A 22,319-nucleotide genomic window follows, 5' to 3' on the forward strand; every position below is an offset into this window, starting at 1 on the left:
TCTTTTTCCCCTCAAAGGACAAGCTATCAAAAATAGAAAACATGAATGAAAGTTCTAAATTCGGGATTGTGTGAAAATAAAAAAAAAAACAAAAAAAATATTTTAAAAAAAATCCCGGGACGTATTTAAATTGCTAATTAAGAAATCGATGTAATTTTTAGTAAAGTATACCTATAAATTCGGTTTATAACCATAACGGACTCGTGTGAACGCGGTTGTCAGATGTGCGAGTGATTCTATATATGGGAGTTAATAGTTCCACACACACATGGCGTACAAAAGGTAAGTTCTGTATATCACTCTGTCTGCGGTCTACCACTGCGCTCTATTCTATTTTACAAACGTTGGCATTTTACATTACGAATTCAGTGTTCAGATTCTAAATGAACGTGTTGCTGACCAGCTTTTACTAGTATTTATGACAGCAGCGATTAAACAACATGTATTATATATATATGCTTGCAGTATGTTTTAATTAAAATCTAAGTACTTTAAAACAGCCCTTGATTTGCAACACTTTGGATTATAGTTTATTACGAAAAACCGAGATCTATTTGCCGAAAAAGTTCATTTTACTTTTCGGAGATCTTTATTCATCCTTTCGGATCTTCGGATTTTTTCTTAGTTTGGGTATTTTTGGATCCGCGTGGATTTATTTCTGTTCATAAATGATAATAAATGCGAGTGCTTAGATAATGAATTCAAAAGTAGATTTTGATAGCAATTTCTACCAGGAGACTTACCAAAATATTGCTACATCTTCCACTTTTTTTTTACACTTGGATAATCTGGGAGCTCCCGTAGAAACAACAGTTATAGGTGGCATTGATATAATGTGTATTTAATTTGAATATATATATACCAACAGGGAGTTAGGGGGAAATGAAAAAAAAGATAATGTATGTGTAAATATAAGCTACCGAAATTTGGACACGGAAAAAAAATGAAATATCTCCAAACCGTTCGATTTTACACACCATCTAGCCATCCCAACCCAACCCACCAGTACTGGAAATGGATGAAATAATCATACAGTTGAAAATGAATAATCACATCTCTACCCTCGTATCAAACTGATATAGTCCTTATATCTATATGCGTATATCTAAAAGTCTTACGCAAAGAAGTATAGAAATGAGCACTCTGTTCGAATTTCTGAATGAACATAGACAGGTATTAACCGCATAAAAAGCTGTTATTCATGAAATCAAATTCGTTAGGTCTCTTTAAAAGTTATAAAAATTCGCACACCTGTGTTAAGCTCTTAGATCAAAAGTTGAATTCGACATAGACTCTTTAGAAAGGTTATGTAAAATCACAGGCTTTAAGAAAGGTACAAGCACCTGTGAAAAAAAAATAACTTTTAAACTATCAAATTATTTCAAAATTATGAATTAAGTAATAAAGAGTTGATCTAAACGTTTTTTCCGTCGTTTGATTCTTTATTTCTATCTGGTGTAAACACAAGTTGTATTCATGGTAAAAAGAAGATAATTTTTCCTTTGTAGCATTATAATGCTTGTAAACTTCAATGGATAATGATTTCATGCTTCCAGAGCGCTACAACCCTTCTTTATTCTGCAAAATTCCCCGATGTCAAGCATTTCAGTACTACTGAACGTAGAACTTATTTAACCCCCCCCCCCCCCCTCAAAAATAGAATAAAATAAAAGTCGAATTGTCGCCCGTGACACAAAATCCTTTACACCTGCTCCTGATGCAAATTTAAAAAAAAAAGGACACAAAACAAAACTCCAAGTGCTTTATTAATTGTGTTCCACGCGTAAAAATATTTTTGGAACAGGTATATGTTAGCTCCGTCGTATTCCGTTTGGACATTTTTGATTGATATCGAGACAGAGGAAGAGAGCAAATTGAACTGAGACACAAGTAGCAGAAAAAAAAAACCCATCGTACTGAAGCCTGTGGGTTGAATATTGTGTTTACTGCGATCGTTTAATGCATGCATAAAATATGGATATAAATCTAATAGCTATGGGTTTTAATCCCTCTGATGGCAACGTGCATTAAACTCAATAACATCTTCATTTCCATACGCTTGATGGTGGTTTGAAGCTTAAAGAGATGATTTCGATAAACTTTACGAAAAAAATAAAAAAGTGAGAGGAGATATGCTCGTTATCGAACCCGGACGAGAAAGGCAAACTGGAGCAAATCGACAAGAAACAGAACTGCTTCATATTGTATCATTTGTTGGAGGTTTTTCATTATTTTATTTTCTTTGAAAAAAAAATTAACAAAAGTATGTTGCGTATAATATGTTCTGAAGTGAAAGTGTCTACCGCTGGTTTGAAAATTGCCAAATTTACTTCCTTCATTTGAAACCCATAGATCTAATTAATACGAGTGTCTATGAAGCAGCTATTGAGCTAGAAAGAACTTAACTCGGCGTTGCGGGTTCACTTTTGTCAAATAAATATTTTGACGGGAGTTCAAAAGAGCTCTAATGATATTTAATGCACACCCTGCAGCGAAAGCAAAGCGATCTCGGCCAAAAAGTACACTGTTTCCGCGCAAGGTTAATTATTTGAAAACAGTGAAAGGCTGCTGAAAGTGCATACAAACGCTTAAGATAATTAACGATTTCAACTACAACCTGTTTAAGTATTCTGAAGTATTCCGTCAATTTTTTATTCCCCCCTCTGTGTTTTTTACCCCTCTTTTGTAATGGAACATCAACAGATAACAAACGAAAGGTTAATTGATATTGTCCTCTTAATGAAATAACTAGTCATAAACGTCTTTCGCAATAATTATGATCATAAGTGGGAGAAAAAAAACATTATTAGTAAAATTTGATACTTCTTTTTCATTTGCCTAACAAAATTTGTCTCGAACGATATTCACTTTGCAGACGTCATGGTTAAGTCTGCTTCTTTTATGTAAAATGTTATGAAATTCTCTATTTATAACTCAAAGCGATCTAAATTCAAAGTCACTACACCTAACCTTAAAAATATGTCATTTTTGCGTATCTATTATCCATGCTACAACCAAGTAAATAATCTTACTATAAGAAAAAATTTCTAAGAATCCCTATTAAAATATTTCAAATATTAGTAATGAGTAGTGACCAATTATTGTTTGGATTAGGGTTGCTACGTAATTCTCTCTCAAAACAATTTTACAATCACCCAGATTGAAAATAAGTAAAATTCAAGCTTCTTTGGGTGCTCGTATACTTTGGCATCAGACATACTGACAAGAGAGAAACTGACTTATCCTTCAAGGCTACCATAAAGTGTGTCATCAATTTATTGTTATACAGTAAATTACATTTGATTGGGTTTCATAAAAAAACCGGGTCTTATATGCGAAAAGATAAATCAGAGAAAAAATTTAATAATGTCTCTTAGCGAAAATTCTCCATTTACATTGATACTGGGCTCAGTTTATACCCTGAAGATAAGATATTTATGGTTTATGCATTTCATTTAGTTTTATGCATTTACTTATAAGCACGCGTAATATTTTTTAGAGTAACAGAAAGAAAGTTCCATATCGTCGTGATAAATAAATTGGGCCTGAATATTGCAAAATTGTTATCTAAAAAAAATAGTTTTAAAAAATATTGTGCAAACAGACGAAGAAGAATAAATCGATGCAAACTGTTATTTAAAAATATTTTCAAGGTTAAGATTTATTTTTCAATGTCACATTACATCATTTAAAATTCCAGTAAATTGCTCGACACTTTTTAATTTTTTTAATCAAAAACTTAATTCTGATTTAAAATCAGATTTAAATTGAATCGGTGACAATTGTTTAATGTTAAACTTTGCCACAGCCTTTAAAATATTTCGTATACATATACAATGTATATCTCCATAATTCGTTTCATAAACTTACAAAATAAACGTTAGTGTTGCGTTTTTTTGTTTTGCTTTGTACTACTCAATGTATTGCGCGTTTGCATCAGGATTTCTGTACATATTAGACAAGTAGACAATTAAAAAACACCTTTTTGGTTTACATCTTTGTTCTTCGAGGTATAAAATCACTTGCAAAACATTGTAAAAGAGATTGTTCATACATATGTCTGAAGCAAACTGAACACACCCTTCAACTCGTCTACCTACCTCGGCGCGTTCAGTGAAGATGGATGCGATAGGGGATCGCTAATGTTAATCTACAGCACCGCAATCACATAATGAAGATGTTACCAGCCGATTTATTATGTCAGAGGAAATGGTAACATTTATCTTTTTTTAGTGAGAATCAGTAAAAGTTACAACTTATCTTCGCGGTTTCCGATATAAGACAAGACACGCTGGGGTTGGTTTTTTTTGTTCAATGATGTCTTGCCTTGAAAACGGGGGCGTCGCAGGAGTTAAAGATCATTCAGTCGTTGTTAAGTCGCTTTTATAACATCGTTAGGAAATACGACTAGGTGTGTGATCAACCGCAGAGAAACATTATCTTCATCGCCAAGAAGTGTGCAGATTTCTCATTTCTTTCTGTTGTCAACAGAAATCAGTCTCCCTCATAAAGTAGCGGTGCTGAAAAAAAAGCTTCAAACGGATAGAAATATGTAGAATGAACCAGATGCAGTTCCGCCATGTGGCGAGAAAGACTCTTTTCGTGATTTATTAGGATTCTATTAGGATATATTATCATAATTTAAAAAAAAATTACGTTAATTACGTAAAATAATTCACGGTGACTTCATCAGAATTACATCTGTCAGACTTCGGTAGAACTATATAAGATTGATTGATCTCCGTGTTGTTTTACGTCGTAATCGAGACTATTTCTCTCGAGGGACAAGGTCTTTCTTTTTATCGTGCCAGCGCCTACTTTGACACTAAACTTACCCGCTTGTGGTTGTTCGGTCTTTATCCAAAGGTTCCATTAAAGCTGGAACATACCTTGGTCTAAAGGAGGTCCACTGTGCATATATTTGAATGCACTTAATACAGAATTAATTTTGTCTTCACAACAACTAAATTTTGTGCATTATATCTTATGATGGTAAAATGTGCAAATCGAGTATTTCGTTGTTTTCGTTGTCTGCAAAAGGACATTTATTTCTTTCAATTCTTTTTCCTTATTGGGCTTAAAACAATTTTATTGGAAGAAAAGTATGTTATTGCATTAGCTTTGCGCCCTGTTTACGTCAAATATCATTCATGCCACTACATTAAATAAAATGCAATGGACTTTATTTTAATAAAAGCACCAATCACAATTAAAAAAAAAATAGAATTGGACTCAGACGTAACTGTTCGATCGATTTATAGATATGGACAAAAACATCAACAACATTGTCAAACGTGTGATGAAAGTTCTTGTATATGCTTTTGAAATAAAATCCTGGTAGGGCGCCCAGACATAGAATGGAAGGAACGGTTTAAGCTGTTTGGGTTTTATTTCTCTCTTTTTTATCTCCGTTTAATTTGAAGTTTTTGGGTGGGTTCAACTATAAGGCGGTGACTCACGGAGAGACAATAGAATCCCGGGGTATTATCTAATACAAATGTAGGTATATACACCCCTGGTGTGAAAAGGGTCTATGTGTGTTCTCAAGGTTAGCTTTGTACTGGAATATAAAGTACACAGACTTTTCGGTTCTCTTCGACTACGTGGGAAATCCAGCGTTTACTATCCAGCCAGGTGTATGTAGGTAATAGTTATCTACCTAGCCGTTTTACCTGTCGCTATCAAATGTGCTCTCCGCCTGATAATGCGCGTCTGTATACACAAGTATTATTATATAGATATATTTATACCGTATATTCTGTTTTTAAAGTATACAATGGTAAAACATTATGGTAATGACGAAATATGGTAATGCTAATTGTTTTGAACCTATTATGATAACCACAATGAAAAAACAAATTGTTGTCAAAAACACTTAACTTGCGCTAAAACAGAAAATGGAAACAAAATAGAAGTTCGTTTTCTGGTAAATAATAATTTTGTGAATTATTATAAACATCCCTCCGTAAAACTTCAAAATTCATCAAAACATTCAACATAGACCAATAAAATAAAAGTTTATTTCCGATTTACATGTACATTTTTTGTTTTTGGATTATATTTATATTATTATTTATAAGGATATTTTTCCCGAGGACGACATTCAGAGGCAAAAATGAAATTACATGTACATGTATTTATGATGTTCGAACTTTTTGCACTCATCAGACGCGTTCTTCCCGAGAACTCCGGGCTTCAGGTCAACGTTTTCTTGAAACAATTGGCAGACGGTTTGCGCTCCATGAAACACATAAAAAATATTTCTTTCGTCTTGTGGTACAAGGGAAACGTCCATGCTTGAAGTTTGTTTTCTTTTCTTATATAAACACAGAATTTCGTACGACCAGACGTCTCGTGTATGCCAACATGTATATTGTCAATGAAGTAGTTTAATTTCTTTTCCTACAATGGATACGTTTTTGAAATCATTTTTAATACCTGGGGTTTTTAAAATTCAGAATAGTATTTTCTTTTAAAGTTAAATCGCACTAGGCTGTTTTACTATAACTCGGACATATCAGGTCAGTGGGTCATTAAAGGTTATGTTTTGGTATGAATATTTACGAGATTTGCTTCCTAATTTGCATAATGAATAAGATGACACAATGGGGGAAAAGCCATTTAAGTCGATGATCCATAAAGAGACACTCTGAATCCTAATACATGTATACAAAAATTCCATCCATTCTTCCAATAAATGCGGTTTTGAAGTTTTTAGTTAATCAAAGACTTTGAGCTCGTAAATAATGGAACGAACAGGTGCCCCGCTTAAATAACCGCATAATTTATGCTAGTATAAACAAGACAACAGTTGTACAAGTACATATTTTGTTGTTAAGAAAAATTGTAATGCATTTCATTAAATGCGTTTTAGCGCCGTGGTAATCCGTCATATTATGACGAATCCGACGCTTCGTACGTCTAGATAAATCATAAAATGGGCATGGAGGTGATTGAAAGAGAAGCTTATACCCTTTGAAAGAAAAATAAAAAAATAAAAGACGGAGTGTAAAAAAATATATATACACATTGTTATTTTTTATGTCGTCGGCAAAAGAGTGGAAAAAGGGGGGTGTTTGTGGGTTCAGGTTTGTTTTGACTGGTACAGAACTACATACACCTGTTAAGTTCATTGATGAAGGCGTAAAAACGAAAGTTTGATACCGTGTATTAAAGGGATTATTACAGAAAAGGACGGCTGTGGAGCGAGAGAGAGATAAACGATTCGGAAAAAAAAATTATGTGTAATTCTTGAGAATTATCAAGAATCCGGTTGATATAAAACGGCGTAGTAAAAACGGCATAGTATAGCAAAACCTTCTGGGAACTGAGAGTTGGATGGTGAAATACGTTACTCTGGTAGGTTCCGCTGCATGTGTTTGTGTGAGTGTGCGTATTGTTAACCCTGCCAGGGATCAGAGTTGAAATTTGTGAGGATGACGAGTCGCGCACAGATTATCGTTAATCTGGAGGATTAGCAGAAAGCGAACATGGAGGTGTTATTGATGCTATAGATGCTATATCTCCAGCCTTTAGCTAGACGCAGGCTGATACATAGAGTTGGCTGTTGAGAACTGGAGACAAATCGCTGGCATTTGTCCACTTTGAATGCACTGAGTCTGCGAGGAAACGTACCGCGCTGCCTGTAAATTCCCGGGGACAGGATTATCTTATCCCCCTCCCACCGGCGTGTCTTGTCGCTCTGCCGCTTGTGGAGTACCCCGTTTGACATTGCTGTATATGTGACCCTATCGACTCGTGTAGGATGTTGTCTCTTGGTGTTATACTTACTAATACTCTGTGTGATGGCTAGTGATTTTGAAGTCTGTTGAGCACTACACGGTTTAAATGACTAGATTTTTTTTTATAATAAAGTGTGTCTCAAGTTATGGATTAGCAGGATGGTTTACCTAAGAGGTAGGTAAAATAGTAAAAAAAAATTCTCGCTGTGTATTTGCTTTTCTATCGTCTGCGAAGACTTAGAACCTTCATTGTTCAGTGGTATAAAAACTACGCGCCCGATATTTTATGTTTAGTCTGCCTATGAGTGCAAGGGTACAATTGTCTTGAAACTCGACATATTGCAAAATGTTTCAAAGCGATTTCTTTAGACATAGTTGTACAGTGCAATTTACACAAAAACTAATGGAAGGGTGATTTGCAGTTTTTCATTTGATCTCGAATACTACTCAGAAACTTGTATATGTATATTCATATAGACTTAACACAAGAAGCAAACCCTTTTGAAATTAAAGATTTTCAATACAAACTTTCTCATTTGTGTACCGAACTTTATTAGCCATCGAAATCACGTTTTGTGAAACATCAAGTATTCCAGCAAATTTGCTAAGACGAATTTCCTCTCTTTTTTCAAATACAAAATTAAAAACTTTATTTTAGATTGATGGATGAATCAATATGTATTTTTAAGAATATTTTTAAATCAATATAACGACCCCTGACATTTTTTTCCCTTTCTTTCTATCAGAAGCTAAAGGGCTTGACTACACATAAACACTGTATGTATATGTCTCTGCATATAATTCTCAATGAAACTTGCTCTCTAAATGGATTTTAAATGTGTAGGAGAATTTATCAAGTTTGGTGTATTCACCGTGTATAACAAGGGCTGATAAAACACACATCTTATGATCGCAAGCTGATCCCACCGACATTTTTTTTAATTCATAGGGATGATTACTTTGTTGCTTTTATGAGTCTCAAATTAAATGGATATTTAAGGATAACATTTGCATGATAAGTTGGGGTTGGGTTTTTTTTTTGGCGGATGGTATTATTTGAAATACAGGTTTTGAAGTAGAGTGTTTACTGTACAAAAAAGCATGTGGATTTTTTAATAAAAAAAATTAATTATTTTTCTTGTACGATGTGACAATTTTCTTTCGCAGTTATGAGATCATCCCTGTCTTATAATTTCTTTCATAAATCAAATGACAGTGATTAACTTCTAGAGAAACATCGCTTGTAATAAGATAGAAATTAAGACCAGTTTACGACATGTGGGAACTTTTACGACATCAGAAATCGTTTTCGAGTGTTGTTTTGCGATATGCGCAAATTGTGTAATTTTCACCAAGGGTACGTTGCGCTACTCACAGAAAATACCAGGCATATTTGGTCAAGAGTCGGAGAGAGTGAACAAAAGGCTTGGCGTTTCTTGTTAATTATCTACAGATGCTGGATGGTTGATTAGTAGTCATAACGGCCACTGCAGACACCCAGTATTGAGGCGAGCCTCCAGTAATGTGTTTAGACCAGCTAGTAACAAATTTTGATTTCCATTGTGTTTTTTCTCCTGGCACTCGTATATACTGATGTATTCCAAAGAAAACCTATCAAAAGCATAACCCTTATACAAAATGTATATATGCATTCATTCGCGATGTGCGATTTTTTTTTCTTCTTCTGGTTTTGTTTTGGGTTTTTTCACATTCCGTAATATACCTTACGTACTGTTTCAAACATATATGAAAGAGATAAGATAATTTGGGACTCTGTTTTAGATTGTCGCGATGAAGCGTCGACGAATCGCTCTGACGATCAAATCGTTTACACAGACAAATCTTGATTGGAAAGGTCAGAGCTCTCAATATACAGGTCTAGTACGACTACTTCAAACCTGGCTTTGAAGTGGCTAGAACGTGTTAAAACCATTCCGGCACCGCCCTGTTTCTTCAATGGAACCCACTTTACCGTCTCCCATGACCACCATTTTATTTTATTTGACAAATGATAGTAAAGGTGTTAAGAGTTAAGCATTCACGAAGTGATAACTCTTTCTTGTTTTTAAAAGTGCGTCATTTTGTCAATATTGTAGATGGCTCGTCGCCCAACCTTCTACTTAACTATGTCAGTGTTAGTTTAATTGCTGCGAAAGATGATTGTCTCCATGGTGATAATGAAAATCAGGAACCATAACTTTGCAAGTTTGGTAAGTGTCTTATTTACCTCCCTTCAATAATTCTGAAGTGTTTTTTAATTAAGTTTATTTTCTTCCTCAACCAATTCACTGAAGTACGCTGAGAAACTCCTGTAGGTGACTAATAAGATAAGCATTAGATTTAACACGATGAAAGGGTTGGTTCTGAATGAAATTCTGGCCAGTACCATACAGAAGCAAGCACCATTTGTGTCCTAACCTCTCCTTAAGGCAGTGGCCTGTTCATATGAATTACAAAAAGAAAAGAGAAAAAAATGGATTCCACTTTCTTTTAATCTCACGACCTCTTGGCGTACAAACGACGGACAATGTCCATCAAATGACACACAATTTTACGCGAACTCCCAGGCTGGCCTTTTTAAACGCACGTCAACAAATTTTCTTCCATTCATAAGAAAAAAATACAAACCCCTCGTGGTTCACCTCGGTCAGAAATCCCCCCACCTGCCAAAAAAGGTATGACTTTGTTTAATTAACAAAGATCTGTCGTATTTACTGTAATTATAGACTCCTCATTGTTAAATTTTTTTGATATATTTTATCAATTTGTACAATGGTTCGCCGTTGTTTCAGATTTATGTAATTTAAGATTTAAAGTAATTAATCATGACGTTAATTAATGTCTTAAAGCAGAGGTCTTCATGTCTCGTGCATGGCTACTTTTTGTTGTCACCAACCGCATTGGATAACGTGCACGCGTTTGCATGTCAGAGAGAAATAAAGTTTTATCATTGAAGAAAAGAATGATTCAAAATCAGCTATCAAAGGTCTGTGAAAAAAATAATATCAAAGTAACTTTATTTGATATCTTTTTATCAAAAGAATAATACAACTTACGGGCTATCGGTGATTAAAACACGATACTCCATGCGTCCAAATTGTTTACATATTTTGTCTACAAACTTTGTAAACAATACGTTGTCTCTCTGATCTGTATAAGCCAATGGGAATTTTTTCAGAATAGAAAAAAAAAGAGAAAAACAACACACACAGCCAATACATGTAATATCAGAGAGAAGTCGATCGGGTTTGAAATTCTAGAGTCATTTAAGCTGGGAGGTAACAATCTGCTCGCGACGAATTACTCGGCACGTGTATCGAGTGCAGACGTCAGTGGCTGTCAGTCAATTCCAACCCTCCCTATTAAAATCATCCTTGAGGTAATCTTATCAACATTTCTGCCCCCTTTTATACTACGAGTAGTATCAAACTAAAGTTATGTATGAATATTTCTATTGACCCGTAGCAAAGAAACGAGATACCGGCGCGCGGCCAGTTGAAAACAGGGGAGGATGAAAAAGGGGGTTACAAAAACCAATTCACACGCGCCGATATTGACAACTGGGTATAACTATTAGACATATATTAGGATCAGAAGACTTGTTTCTAAGCTATTGTAGTCGTGTAGACATTATAGACTATACCATCTTGGTGTAATATCAGTCACTGAGACTGCAAATACGCTAAGTGTCTGGATAACAAATCCGTTCTCTAATCAAGTGATAGCTCTCACCGACATGACATTTTCTATTCTGATTTTCAGCCGATGGCAGTACTACGAGATTTCAGTGACTCTCGGAATTGTTAAATGTGACCAGTGTCAAAATACCTTGGATTTACTGCTGCTTGTGTGATTTTTATTTTATTTTAAAAAAAAGTGAATTCTGGGATATTTCGGGATACATGACAACTTGCAGAAAATGAAGGACTACACACGTCGTCAATTTCAAGAAAACATCAGACACGACAGGTGACAAATAAAGATTCCACGATTTACCACAAAAAATTGTTTATAAAAGAAAATCAAATCAAAAACCTGGCTTCAATCATCTTATGTACTGCTGTTAGAACATGGCCAAACTATTGGTCCTTTGGTTATCAGTGATGCAGATACTGTCTTTCTTACCTCCGGCGCCCGGAGAGCGATTTTTCCAGTTACGCGACCATTCGGATCAAAATAAATACCTTCGTGATCAACAATTGACAATAATTCACAACAGACGAGAAGCAGAGGTAAGTTTTGAAAAACCTTGATCTGATCGTTTAAAGGTTGTAAATTATTTTTTTTTCATTGTCAAATCTTTAATTCATTAGCGACAATACCTCCATTCATGGTACGTGTTGATATATCAAAATGTACATGTATTCTTTGAATGATCATGAAACGATATTGCTGATCATTAAGTTTAAATGCCTGTTTGAAAGTAGCAGACACGAATAAGTGAATTAAAAGATAGTAAAAAAAAATGCGATAGTGAAAATTTACGATAATGTTATGACTTCAAGAATTGAGTTAAGATTTTATGGCGCAACGAACAGACGATTAGCGCTCATCTGATTTCACGTATGAAGAAGAAACCAGTGAAATATTCAGTTTACAGAGAGTTTTTTTGGAGCTAGACGTTCTTTTGAATTCAGACACCAGAGAGGAAAAACCTAACACCTTCTCCTAAGGTCGATCCGTCTAAATTGTTACATAACAATGTTGTGAGGCCTATGTTACAAGGCATTTGCGTGCAAAAAAAATGAATTTTTGTCTTTAACTGATGCGGGTAGAGTTTATATGTAATGAAATTTTGTTAGAGAAAGAGAGGGTAAGAAAGAGAGATAGACGGAGGGAGGAAAGTAAGAGAAGAGATGAGATGGGTAGTTAGGAAAGGGGAAGGAAAGGAAAGAGAGGCGGACGGAGAGAGTGAAAGAAAGATGGGAGACATCAAGGAGATAGTTATTGCGCCGTGATATGTTCTTTTCACAAGAACACACCAGTAGCATTCAGATACCGGACGCTGTCTCTCGCCATGCGTGCTTGGCCTTTCTCACCCCCAGAGTCTTTAAAGTCATTCCACATGTCGTGTGCATCGTATACACGAAAGGGTCTGAAGAATTTCAAACGTCCGACATAGTGTGATCGAAATTCACTTTCTCATATGAGATTGCCGTCGATTTCATTTTTTTCCCTTTTGTTAAAGTATGTCACACACGCAAGGGAACAACAGGTGATATTGTAAGGCGTTTCGCTAATATTAGACAAATATTGGAGAAGAAATGTGTACCGAATAAATCAAGCATTATATCAAAAGTCTAAATATAGTAGAGTTCGGGTATTATGGCCTGAGAATATGTTTTTATCTTGAACACGATAGAAATCTGCCGACATGAGAAAGCCGTCAGTGAACACAAAGATGTAGGTAAAATAAGTAATACATGTATAGGTTTAGTGCCAGGTTCATGAGCGACGGAAGCCTAAACATGATGTGTGAAATAAGCTGCTGTACCATTCGTAATGAAACACTTTCTCTTTTGGCGATGTACGGGGTAAAAAGAGGTCCCGCTGGCTGTCTACATAGTCAGGGCTGAAAAAAAGATGAGTCGCGCCGAAGATACAAACCATTACAAAAAAAAAAATAGAAAACCTTCTCTAATGAAAACGAAATCTGTAAGAAAAGGATGACTCAAGTCGGTAACAATAATCATTAAATCTCCAAGCCCCTTCACCTCTGCGTGAATTAGCGGGATCTGTATAGTGTCCTATAAAGCACCATTGACGGTGGCCAGGTATTAATTTAAAGGAGATAAACCCTCTACGGTGGGAGTTTTTCCCGTCTCATTGTCAGCGAACCCATCCTTGTAAACAGATATTACGTTGGTGTCTGGGTGAACACGGGCTTTGACCATTGACCCCCCGATCCCAGGTCGATAGCTTCCTACCAGAATATCGAGTCCGATTAAAAAGAGTCATTAAGGTTATTTGATACATGCTATGCGAAGTAATGTCATGTAAAAGTATACGCATCGGGTCAACTTTGATGCGCGTTAGGCATTTGCTTTCAAGATAAGAAATGCGACATCCAAAACCCGAAGCCTAATGTTGTCCTAATGTTTAAGTTTTTTAAGCATATCAGTTTGCTTACACGCACGATATTTTTACACCAAGCGACATTTTTCGGTCAGTGTTCTTTTTTATACACCTCTCACTGCTTCTTTTTTTAGATTCAGCTTGAAAAATATGGCTATTTGAAATGTCGGGTTCAGAGAAGGCGACGGTCAGCCTTGATGGAAGTGATGGAGGGTATTCATCCGCTGTCCGACAAAGAAGTGGAGGCGGATCTTCCAATGTGCAGTGCATCTCAAGTCAACACCGCCATTAGAGACTATCAAATCAAATATAAACTTCCGGTCACGGGAATCTTAGATGACGTCACGAGGAAATTCATGAGTACGTCACGATGTGGCAACGCGGACAAAGACGCTATAGCCGACCACGCTGTACCGGAAGTGATGGAGGAGAGCAATGATAACTTATATAATTCCAATTCCAAAAACTCTGACGCTGATCCCGTCAATAGACGGCGTTGGCGAAGAGACGCCAGCAAGACAAAGTTAATAAATGTGCTTACTAGTGATTCTGTCAAAAATCAAAATATATTGAGACGGACGAAATATATCAAAAGATATGCCGAGAAATACAAACAGGAGCTGTTAAAACCGTATACTCCAGAAGAGCGACAGAAACGCTCCATCATAGCTAATGTTGTTGTAAAAAATAATTCCCTTTCGGGTGAACCCGTCTGGGACGGACAGAAATTTACCAAGGACTATATTCGATGGCGGATGCTGCGGGACGGTTTCAGTACGCGGATTCCCGTAGAGGAGCAGAGAGCTAGCCTACGTCTGGCGTTCAGGATGTGGAGCGAGGTGATTCCGATCATATTTGAGGAGGATGTTTCGGGCGATATCAACCGGGTAGACATAGAGATTGCCTTTGGAAGAGGTACTAATTTTTCATATATTGAAAATAGAGCGCATAAATGACTTTTACGTCTCCACCCCCTTACATCACCAAATCCCATTTTTTTATCTCATGAATTTTGCTAGACCTCTATAAGCTGATATTAAGGGAGGGGACAAAAAAAGGCCATGCCTGCTGTCCGATCCTATTTCATTTTGAAATAAAATATTGTTTGAAATTAAATAAGCTGATATACATGTAGTATCAGCGTAGCTTCGAACCGTGTCCGTATGACCCCTCATGAAAGGAGGAGGAAGAAGTCAATTGTCCAGATGTAGATTAACCCTTAGGGCTAGGTCCTAGCAATCATATATTAAACAGAGACTTTATCTACCACTGATTCTGGGTGGGTACTTCCCGCCCCCCCCCCCCCAACCCCCTTTCTCTTCATGGGGGCAACAAAAGAACGCAGCGGGGCCATCTACATACACTACGGCAACATCAATAGTATCCATTCTTAATGAAACTTGAATTTAAAGAAGGAAATTATTTTCGTTTTTAAGAATTCTGTGGATAATTACTGCAAAAACAAGCATGCAAGCATTAATTTTGACTTTTTGTGTTTTTTTTAATTAAAATTAAGATTTGTTTTTGTATATTTTACCACACGTTTTATTTGACATTTTGAGGTTTCACCGGGAGAAGTGTTTGTTTTGTCTCAACCAAATGTTATAGAATTTGTAGCGGTCGGTGGCCCGAATACGGAAATGAAATGATCCCCACAAAGTGTGTATTCCAAATCATGCAACAGCTGTCCCGTGTGCTAAGTTGGGATTATATTCCAACCCGTACTAAAACTTACTTACACTAAGTATACAGGAATAGATAAAAACTCATTAATTTAATTTTTTGGTGTACGGCGGAACGCACTCTAAAGTAAAATGCGGTTAACAAGACGAAATTGTTGAAAATCCGAATACCTTTCAAATCTAGACGATATTTCAATGTCACTGGATGGCATGTATAACTCGTCGTTTTGGTATACATATTCGCTGAAATAAATTGCGTGATCACATCTATTTTCGTTTTGAGAGTTCGATAATTGATAAAACGAAATCAAATTTGATTAAGTCTTTGCACTGAAATTTAGCTACTTTTCCCCCATTTTTTTCTTACATAATGAATAAAAAAATGTTTTTCCGTTCAGGGTTAAATTACATTATTGTTAAGACCGTTTTGTCCAAACAAAATCCTTCCTCGCCGGGTTATTGCCTAGGAGTAATCCGTCTGTGGTTTACCTAGTACAGAATGCCTTGAGATTGACATGCTCATCGATATACCGCACTCTTATTCAAAACCAACATAGGGATTTCTTTTTTTTATTTTCCGAAGCCTTTATGCATATGCTTGATAGCTAGAAGGCTGCAATTGTAGTATGCACAATCGTTTTATTTCAAATAAATTGTTACAACTTTCAATACAGACTCTTTACATTTCCGATCTCTTTGATTTCCAGACCGGCTCGCAGAATTATTCAATATTATTTCATTAGTTCGTAAACTCTCGATAAATTTTTCAATATTACATGCGTGAGGCTTATACATTAACTCAAATGTAAGTAAAGTGATAAAGCAATTTCCTAGAGTGCATAACATAAATTCGAATTAACAAGCACATTTGTTTGATGCAAATCGATGCACCAGGGATCTTAATACCGACATGCAGATTCCCCTGCCAATTAAGTGTCTCTGTGATCAAGATCTAGATTGGAACTCTTTGATGTGGAAACCATGTTCCGCCCTTAACTCTACCACAAGATGGCGATACCCGCCCCATTGGAGCTATAATGTTATAATTGCGGTTTGTGGCGTAATATTTATCGTTTTGCAGAACAGATATCAAAATGAGCCAAGAAAAAGATCATAGTGTACATCGTGCCGAAACGTAGACATTTTAGCCTTCTCTATTCTTTGTGAGAGTAACGCCAAAGTCACAAAAGTGACAAAACCTTCTCATTCATAATTGTTGGATTTTTTCACATGCTTGTTTGTGGATCACATGGGAAAATGAGCAAGAAGGGACCATTTAATACGTCAAATTAGCGCACCCCAGGGGCAATCATTACATAATATGACGTTTGTAGGGCAACTTCTTCGACACAACTCCTCGTTTTTGGTCTAGGGTATAAAAGGCATTTTCCACGACAGTCATCTTTGTATTCGTGGGATAATGGTCCTATTATGCTTTTTTATTTATCAAATGAGGTAGATATCGGTCAGAGTGCACGGCAGATAAACGCCTTTTTCTCAGTGTGTGAAGGTTGCAGACTACACCCCTCTCTCTTCAAGTCTCTTTTCTAATTGCATGCGATCGTAAATGCAACAGAGAAACTCATTAATATAAGATGTAAGGAGTTAACAGAAACTATTCAGCCGAGGTTCCTGTTTACAACTCTCCATTGTTAAGAGAAATCGTGTTGAAATTGTCGTCTGGTTTTCAACAATCTTTTTATCCCCCATTATTTGTATGCTCCAACTTCTCAATCCCTCCCGTAAGTGAGAATTTTTTTTCTTTCTGCTTACACTGTAGTTTTATGAAAGCAGCTTCGATTATTGATATTTTTTTTACGTATAAATAGCTTTGGCTTTTTGTCCTGTACAGTGTATATCGATGTTTTATATCTACGCAAACTTATCAAATCACAAAGGCCCTACATTAAAAGACACTAAAATTAGCCTGAAAACTAAAACCTAGTTTATAATGAAAATGTCAGATGTGTATTCGGTTTACTTTTATATCCATTTTGTCATCCCTAGAACCTTGATCGTTGTGCTCATCTAATAGATGCTTCCACTAGATAAGTTATCCGGAAGCAATGCCGTAATCTGGAACGATTGTCGTAAATTGATATGATTGATAAAATGTCAAAGCTTTCTCCGTTCGTCATAGCGTAATCCTGACTTTGTTTTCTAAACGTGTCTTTGCGCTGAAAAGTTGGACAAGGAACGGCACAACAAGTACAATGTTAAAATCAGAAAACACGTAGCATAGAAAATATCATTAAAAATTAGTATGCTCTCATTAAAATCTACAACCCTTTTATTTTGTCACCAATAGAACCATTATTTCACTGTGGAGATCTAAGGTAACGTCCATGACTCGAGTAGAGCTCCGTACTTGCTTCACTGGGTCAGTGGGTTAGTTCTCTTAATAAAATTAACATACTTCGACAATCGCGGCAGATTATGTGTATATTTTTGATATAATCATATCAGCACATTTAACGAGCGACTGCCTCATAATATCCCATGCCCTTCCACTGAATTGCACCGTCAAAATACAGCATTTAATCTAGGTGCTAATTCAAGCACAGCAATTCTTTGGCACTTCGTTATTTGCCTGTTTAAAAGCGTCGTGGTTTTTTTTATTCGTTATATTGAGAGTATTCGGCAATAACAGAGTATTGTGTTTTATTAAAATTATAATCTGTCTTATATCATTAGCTTATTTTCCGTTGTTTGTAGTTTACTAGAACTTTGTTTTTAAGGAATAAAACAACAAAAAGGAACATATTTTGCAAGTTCTACTAGAATGCATTAAAAAAACTATCCATTTCAGGTTCACACCAGAATTGCGGGCGGAAGTTTGACGGCCATGGCGGCGAGATTGCGCATTCCTGGAGCGGTAGAAACGTTCATTTTGATGACGAGGAGGACTATAAATCTATTGACACCATTTCCAAGGATGGCATCTACCTTCTACGTGTGGCGGTCCATGAGATAGGTCATGTTCTTGGCTTGGCCCACACCGACAAGAGCTATTCCATAATGTACGCCATATACCACCAGAACGTGGTGCCGCAAGCGGGATTCGAACTTGGATGGGAAGACCGGAAGTCCGTGCAGAAGATATATGGTGGGTTTTGAATGTCGATGCCGATGTTTATTTCTTTTTTTAATTTTTTAATGTCCATGTATGTTGAATGTAGACTACGACCGGGGTTTTCATCACAAGCTTAGTATTAAGACATATTGTGATCGTGTTAACATAGGTTAAACTAAAGTTTAGATGCAAAACATGCAAACACAGAGCCTTGGAAAAGTTGACTCTCAGAACAGGTTCTCGTATTAAACATGGAAAACAAGTTTAACACACCTATTTGTAGATAATTTTTTTAAATCAAAACAGGATGCGTCTTGAATAGATCTAAAATAAACACCGTTCCTTCTTTTTAACAATTTATGGTATTCCTTTGACAGTATTTTAGGTGCACAGATTTGTGCGTCAATAATTTCTGGGTGAAACAGAAATAGGAGCGTTTATGTACAAGATGGTATGTACCTATGTAACGACAGGTGCTGGCCTATTTCTTCCGCGTGTTCGAACAAGAACTGTTCCCTTGATTTCACCCAGTAGCTTCCTCTTTTATCAATCAGAAAGCCTTATATCTAAGAATTCCATTGACTAGTATCTGCATGGAATCGTACATCTGTTAGGGAAACGTATCAATGAACGGAATTCAGCCCTTTTGGCAGATTCAGGCATCTTTTCAAGAAGAGGCATGTCACAAGAATGCAGTTTTATTAACACAATCAATTGAAAACAATGGCTCACTAAAGCTTACAGAACGAGGGGAGGTATTGAAGCCAATTGCTACCACATGCTAAGAACAGATTCTTCCTTAGTCAATTCATCCGAGTCGAGTATTAATTCTTTGAATAACTTTGGCCGATTCAACTTTAAAAAAAGCCCAAGAGACACGTATAATTAATTTCCTAAATATTATGACAAACGTTTTGGAATGTTTACATTTGATGAGGCGTATTGTTATTTGCAGGTGTATGCAAAGGGCGGTTTAATACGATTTTTGACTGGGTTCGTAAGCGGCCTGACAGTTCATTCATCTACAATACGTACATTTTCCGCAAGAACCATTACTGGATGTACGAGAACCACGCCAACAGAACACGGTATGGCGACCCTCTGTACGTCGCCCTAGAATGGAAAGGAGTTCCGAACTACGTTGATGGCTATGCGCATGTCTGGTTCTATTCCGGGAAACTAATCACCGATGCAGCCTACTTCTTCAAAGGTCTGCAAACAACAAAATATCTAATAAAAGAATTAAAGTTATGAAAAAACAATTGTTTTCTGGAAACTAATGCAGAGTTTGGATTTATATTAAAGTATTTAAGGTATTAAAACTTTGAAATATTATTTTCAAAGAAGCTAACCAGCATGTATCTGTGGTACAAAATTAAAATATGGCTTGGGTTCATTTGGTTGATTTAATTTCTTTAATTACTTAATTCTATTACAAAATATTTGCTCACTCAATACAGTTACCTTTTAATGTAACAAATCTGAAATTATAGTATTTCCCGTCATTGTTTTAGGTGAACACTATTACAAATACGATAGCGAAAATGACCGTGTGTACGATGGTTGGCCTCGTCTAATCACCGAAGACTTCGGTCCTAAACCTGACGAAACCGAGGGTATTCCCGCGAACATAGATACAGTCTACTTTGACATGAGAGACAGAAATTTGTATTTCTTTAAAGGAGACATGGTAAGTCAAATGTGAGAGAGAGAGAGAGAGAGAGAGAGGGGGTGTACAGCAATGCATCAAACAAAGTTACAACTTTAAGAAAATGCATCATACACTAAAATTAAAAATTATTTTTTAATTTTAGGTTTATGTTTATGATCCTAAAGGAGCGGATCACACAAAAGGATGTTGCGTGCGCAAACGAAAAATATGGGAGGAGTTTCCACCAATGGAAGGAGAGGATCCTTTGCCTAGCGATTTAGATGTCGCGTATTTTTCTTATAGTGACAAAAAAGTGTATTTCCTGAAAGACGAAACTGTTTGGGAAAATGTTTTGTTCAACCCTCGACAAAAACAGATTAGAAACTCTGTGAAAAAGATCGGAACTTGGTATGAGAAATGGTATGATGTATGTGACGTCAGAACAATGGACGCGCCACCTGATGGAACTGAAAAAACGTAGATGTGACGTCATATGTTCGCTCATCGTATGAGCGATTATCTTACTGTTATCAAATTTTGCTTGGAAAAAAGACGGGCATAGCTTTTCTTCCTGTGCGATATGAAAACTCAGTATTGCTAAAATAGGGGCGAGTGTCAGTGAAGTGTGCTGAAGTTTCTATGCAAAACGTTTCCTTGTTAAAGCCATTTTAGGTTGTACGAAAACTTCGCAAAATCTGCATGGTTGCTGCGTAAGAAGACTTAGCTCAAGGCGATTCCAATTTTCCGAAAAGGGAAGTTGATCCAGTGAGATACATAATTATTTTGCAAGTGTCAAATCGGCTTGTATTATTTTCTGTTTCCCAGTTTTTCCGAAACTTCTTGCAACATTTTAGCAATGTATTGAAGTGTTCTTGGGGGGAAAAAATCTGTGAGCTCGATGTTTTTGCCTTCAGTGAAAAAACTCTTTCTGCGAGAAAGAAACCGGAAGGAGCCCGAGTAGTTCGCACGGACAGACGAGTTTTTGCGCATGTGCTCTGCATATGGTGGTATCCATGATACACTTGTGATATAATTTATTACAATGACAAATATTTATGTACAACACATTCCCAAGTTGTTTTGAAACCTCTTCAATCGCAGATTATATGTTGTCAAGAGTTGTTACAATCACCAGTTGTTCTTCATTGTATGAGAAGCTTCCTGTGGCTCGTGGTTTTTTCAAGATTTACCAAACATCTTCAGATTTATAGCTAAAAGGCAAAATCGCCCTTTATTACTTGTAGTTCGATAATATCTTCACTAGAAAATAAGAAAATTGTATTAATTGCGCTACCGAATTTTAATAATACACAAGTATTCTGGCCAGTTTACAAGATGTTTTGATATATACATTGTATTATTTTTTAAATGATATCATTTCATGCAATATATGACGCAATATAATCATTTACATATCAAATGACGTCATCTGCGTGAACATACCACCTGCATGTTGCTACTGTTGATCAATGTAACCTTGACCTACTTGTTGATATTTGTCCTCATTTTGGTTATATGACCTAATTGTTGTGACCTGTTTTTTATCGTCGCTAACAGATGTAATGATTGTCTCTGTTTCGTCACCAGGCATATTTATGGATAATGTTATGTTTTAAGATTTTAATTTTGGTATAACTGTACATTTTCTCGTGTTTGTTTAATTTATTTATTGCCATCATGTCCTTCTTTGCCGAGGATTGATGTGTGTGACATTTACTATGTTCACCCCCAAGGGTTGTTCACTCTTTGAAGGGTGGGGTTTAGTAAATGGAGCAAATGTGCGCGTGAAAGAGAACGAGTAAATTGTCTGAAAGCGAGATTTTGTTGAAACAGATCCTTATTAAAATCAGCTTGATGGATCATTGGTGATATAAAGTTTATTACAACAATCAGCCTGTGTTCGGTGTTCCTGATTTTCTTTATCTACTTATTTCTAAGATAGATGGAACGAAACAAAAATATAAAGCATTTTATATATTAAAAATCGTTATTCAAAATACCCTAAGAATCTTCACTAGACAAGAGGACAAATGAACAAGTTGGAAGGAAATTGTTTTCTAGAGACTAATGCATGGTTGGGATGTATTTTAAAGTAA

The 22,319-nt window shown here is 36.1% G+C and overlaps 1 protein-coding gene across 2 annotated transcripts; it reads left to right on the top strand.

Annotated features, from left to right (window-relative positions):
• Window positions 1-136: 136 nt before the first annotated feature.
• On the top strand, window positions 137-22,115 carry LOC105336066 (matrix metallopeptidase-21). 2 transcript variants are annotated; one of them, XM_034471248.2, is made up of 8 exons: window positions 137-282; window positions 9,839-9,952; window positions 11,505-11,974; window positions 13,952-14,732; window positions 18,309-18,605; window positions 19,528-19,782; window positions 20,087-20,262; window positions 20,387-22,115. In XM_034471248.2, the coding sequence occupies exons 3-8, from the start codon at window positions 11,813-11,815 to the stop codon at window positions 20,702-20,704; spliced, it is 1,989 nt and encodes a 662-aa protein (XP_034327139.2). In that variant the 5' UTR covers window positions 137-282; window positions 9,839-9,952; window positions 11,505-11,812; the 3' UTR covers window positions 20,705-22,115. The 2 variants fall into 2 exon arrangements, with proteins under 2 accessions (XP_034327139.2, XP_011438547.2); XM_011440245.4 differs by lacking the exon at window positions 137-282 and adding an exon at window positions 7,425-7,917.
• The last annotated feature ends 204 nt before the right edge of the window (window positions 22,116-22,319 follow it).

This window comes from Magallana gigas, chromosome 8 (genome assembly GCF_963853765.1).
Source record: "Magallana gigas chromosome 8, xbMagGiga1.1, whole genome shotgun sequence".
NCBI classification, from domain to species: domain Eukaryota; kingdom Metazoa; phylum Mollusca; class Bivalvia; order Ostreida; family Ostreidae; genus Magallana; species Magallana gigas.

What these genes read in the sequence shown, in the direction of transcription:
- LOC105336066 (XM_034471248.2), top strand. Translation starts at nt 11,813, where the DNA reads ATGGCCAAACTATTGGTCCTTTGGTTATCAGTGATGCAGATACTGTCT. An exon ending in AGAGATTGCCTTTGGAAGAG is followed by an intron (nt 14,733 to 18,308) that starts GTACTAATTTTT and finishes TATCCATTTCAG; the next exon opens with GTTCACACCAGAATTGCGGG. An exon ending in TGCAGCCTACTTCTTCAAAG is followed by an intron (nt 19,783 to 20,086) that starts GTCTGCAAACAA and finishes TCATTGTTTTAG; the next exon opens with GTGAACACTATTACAAATAC.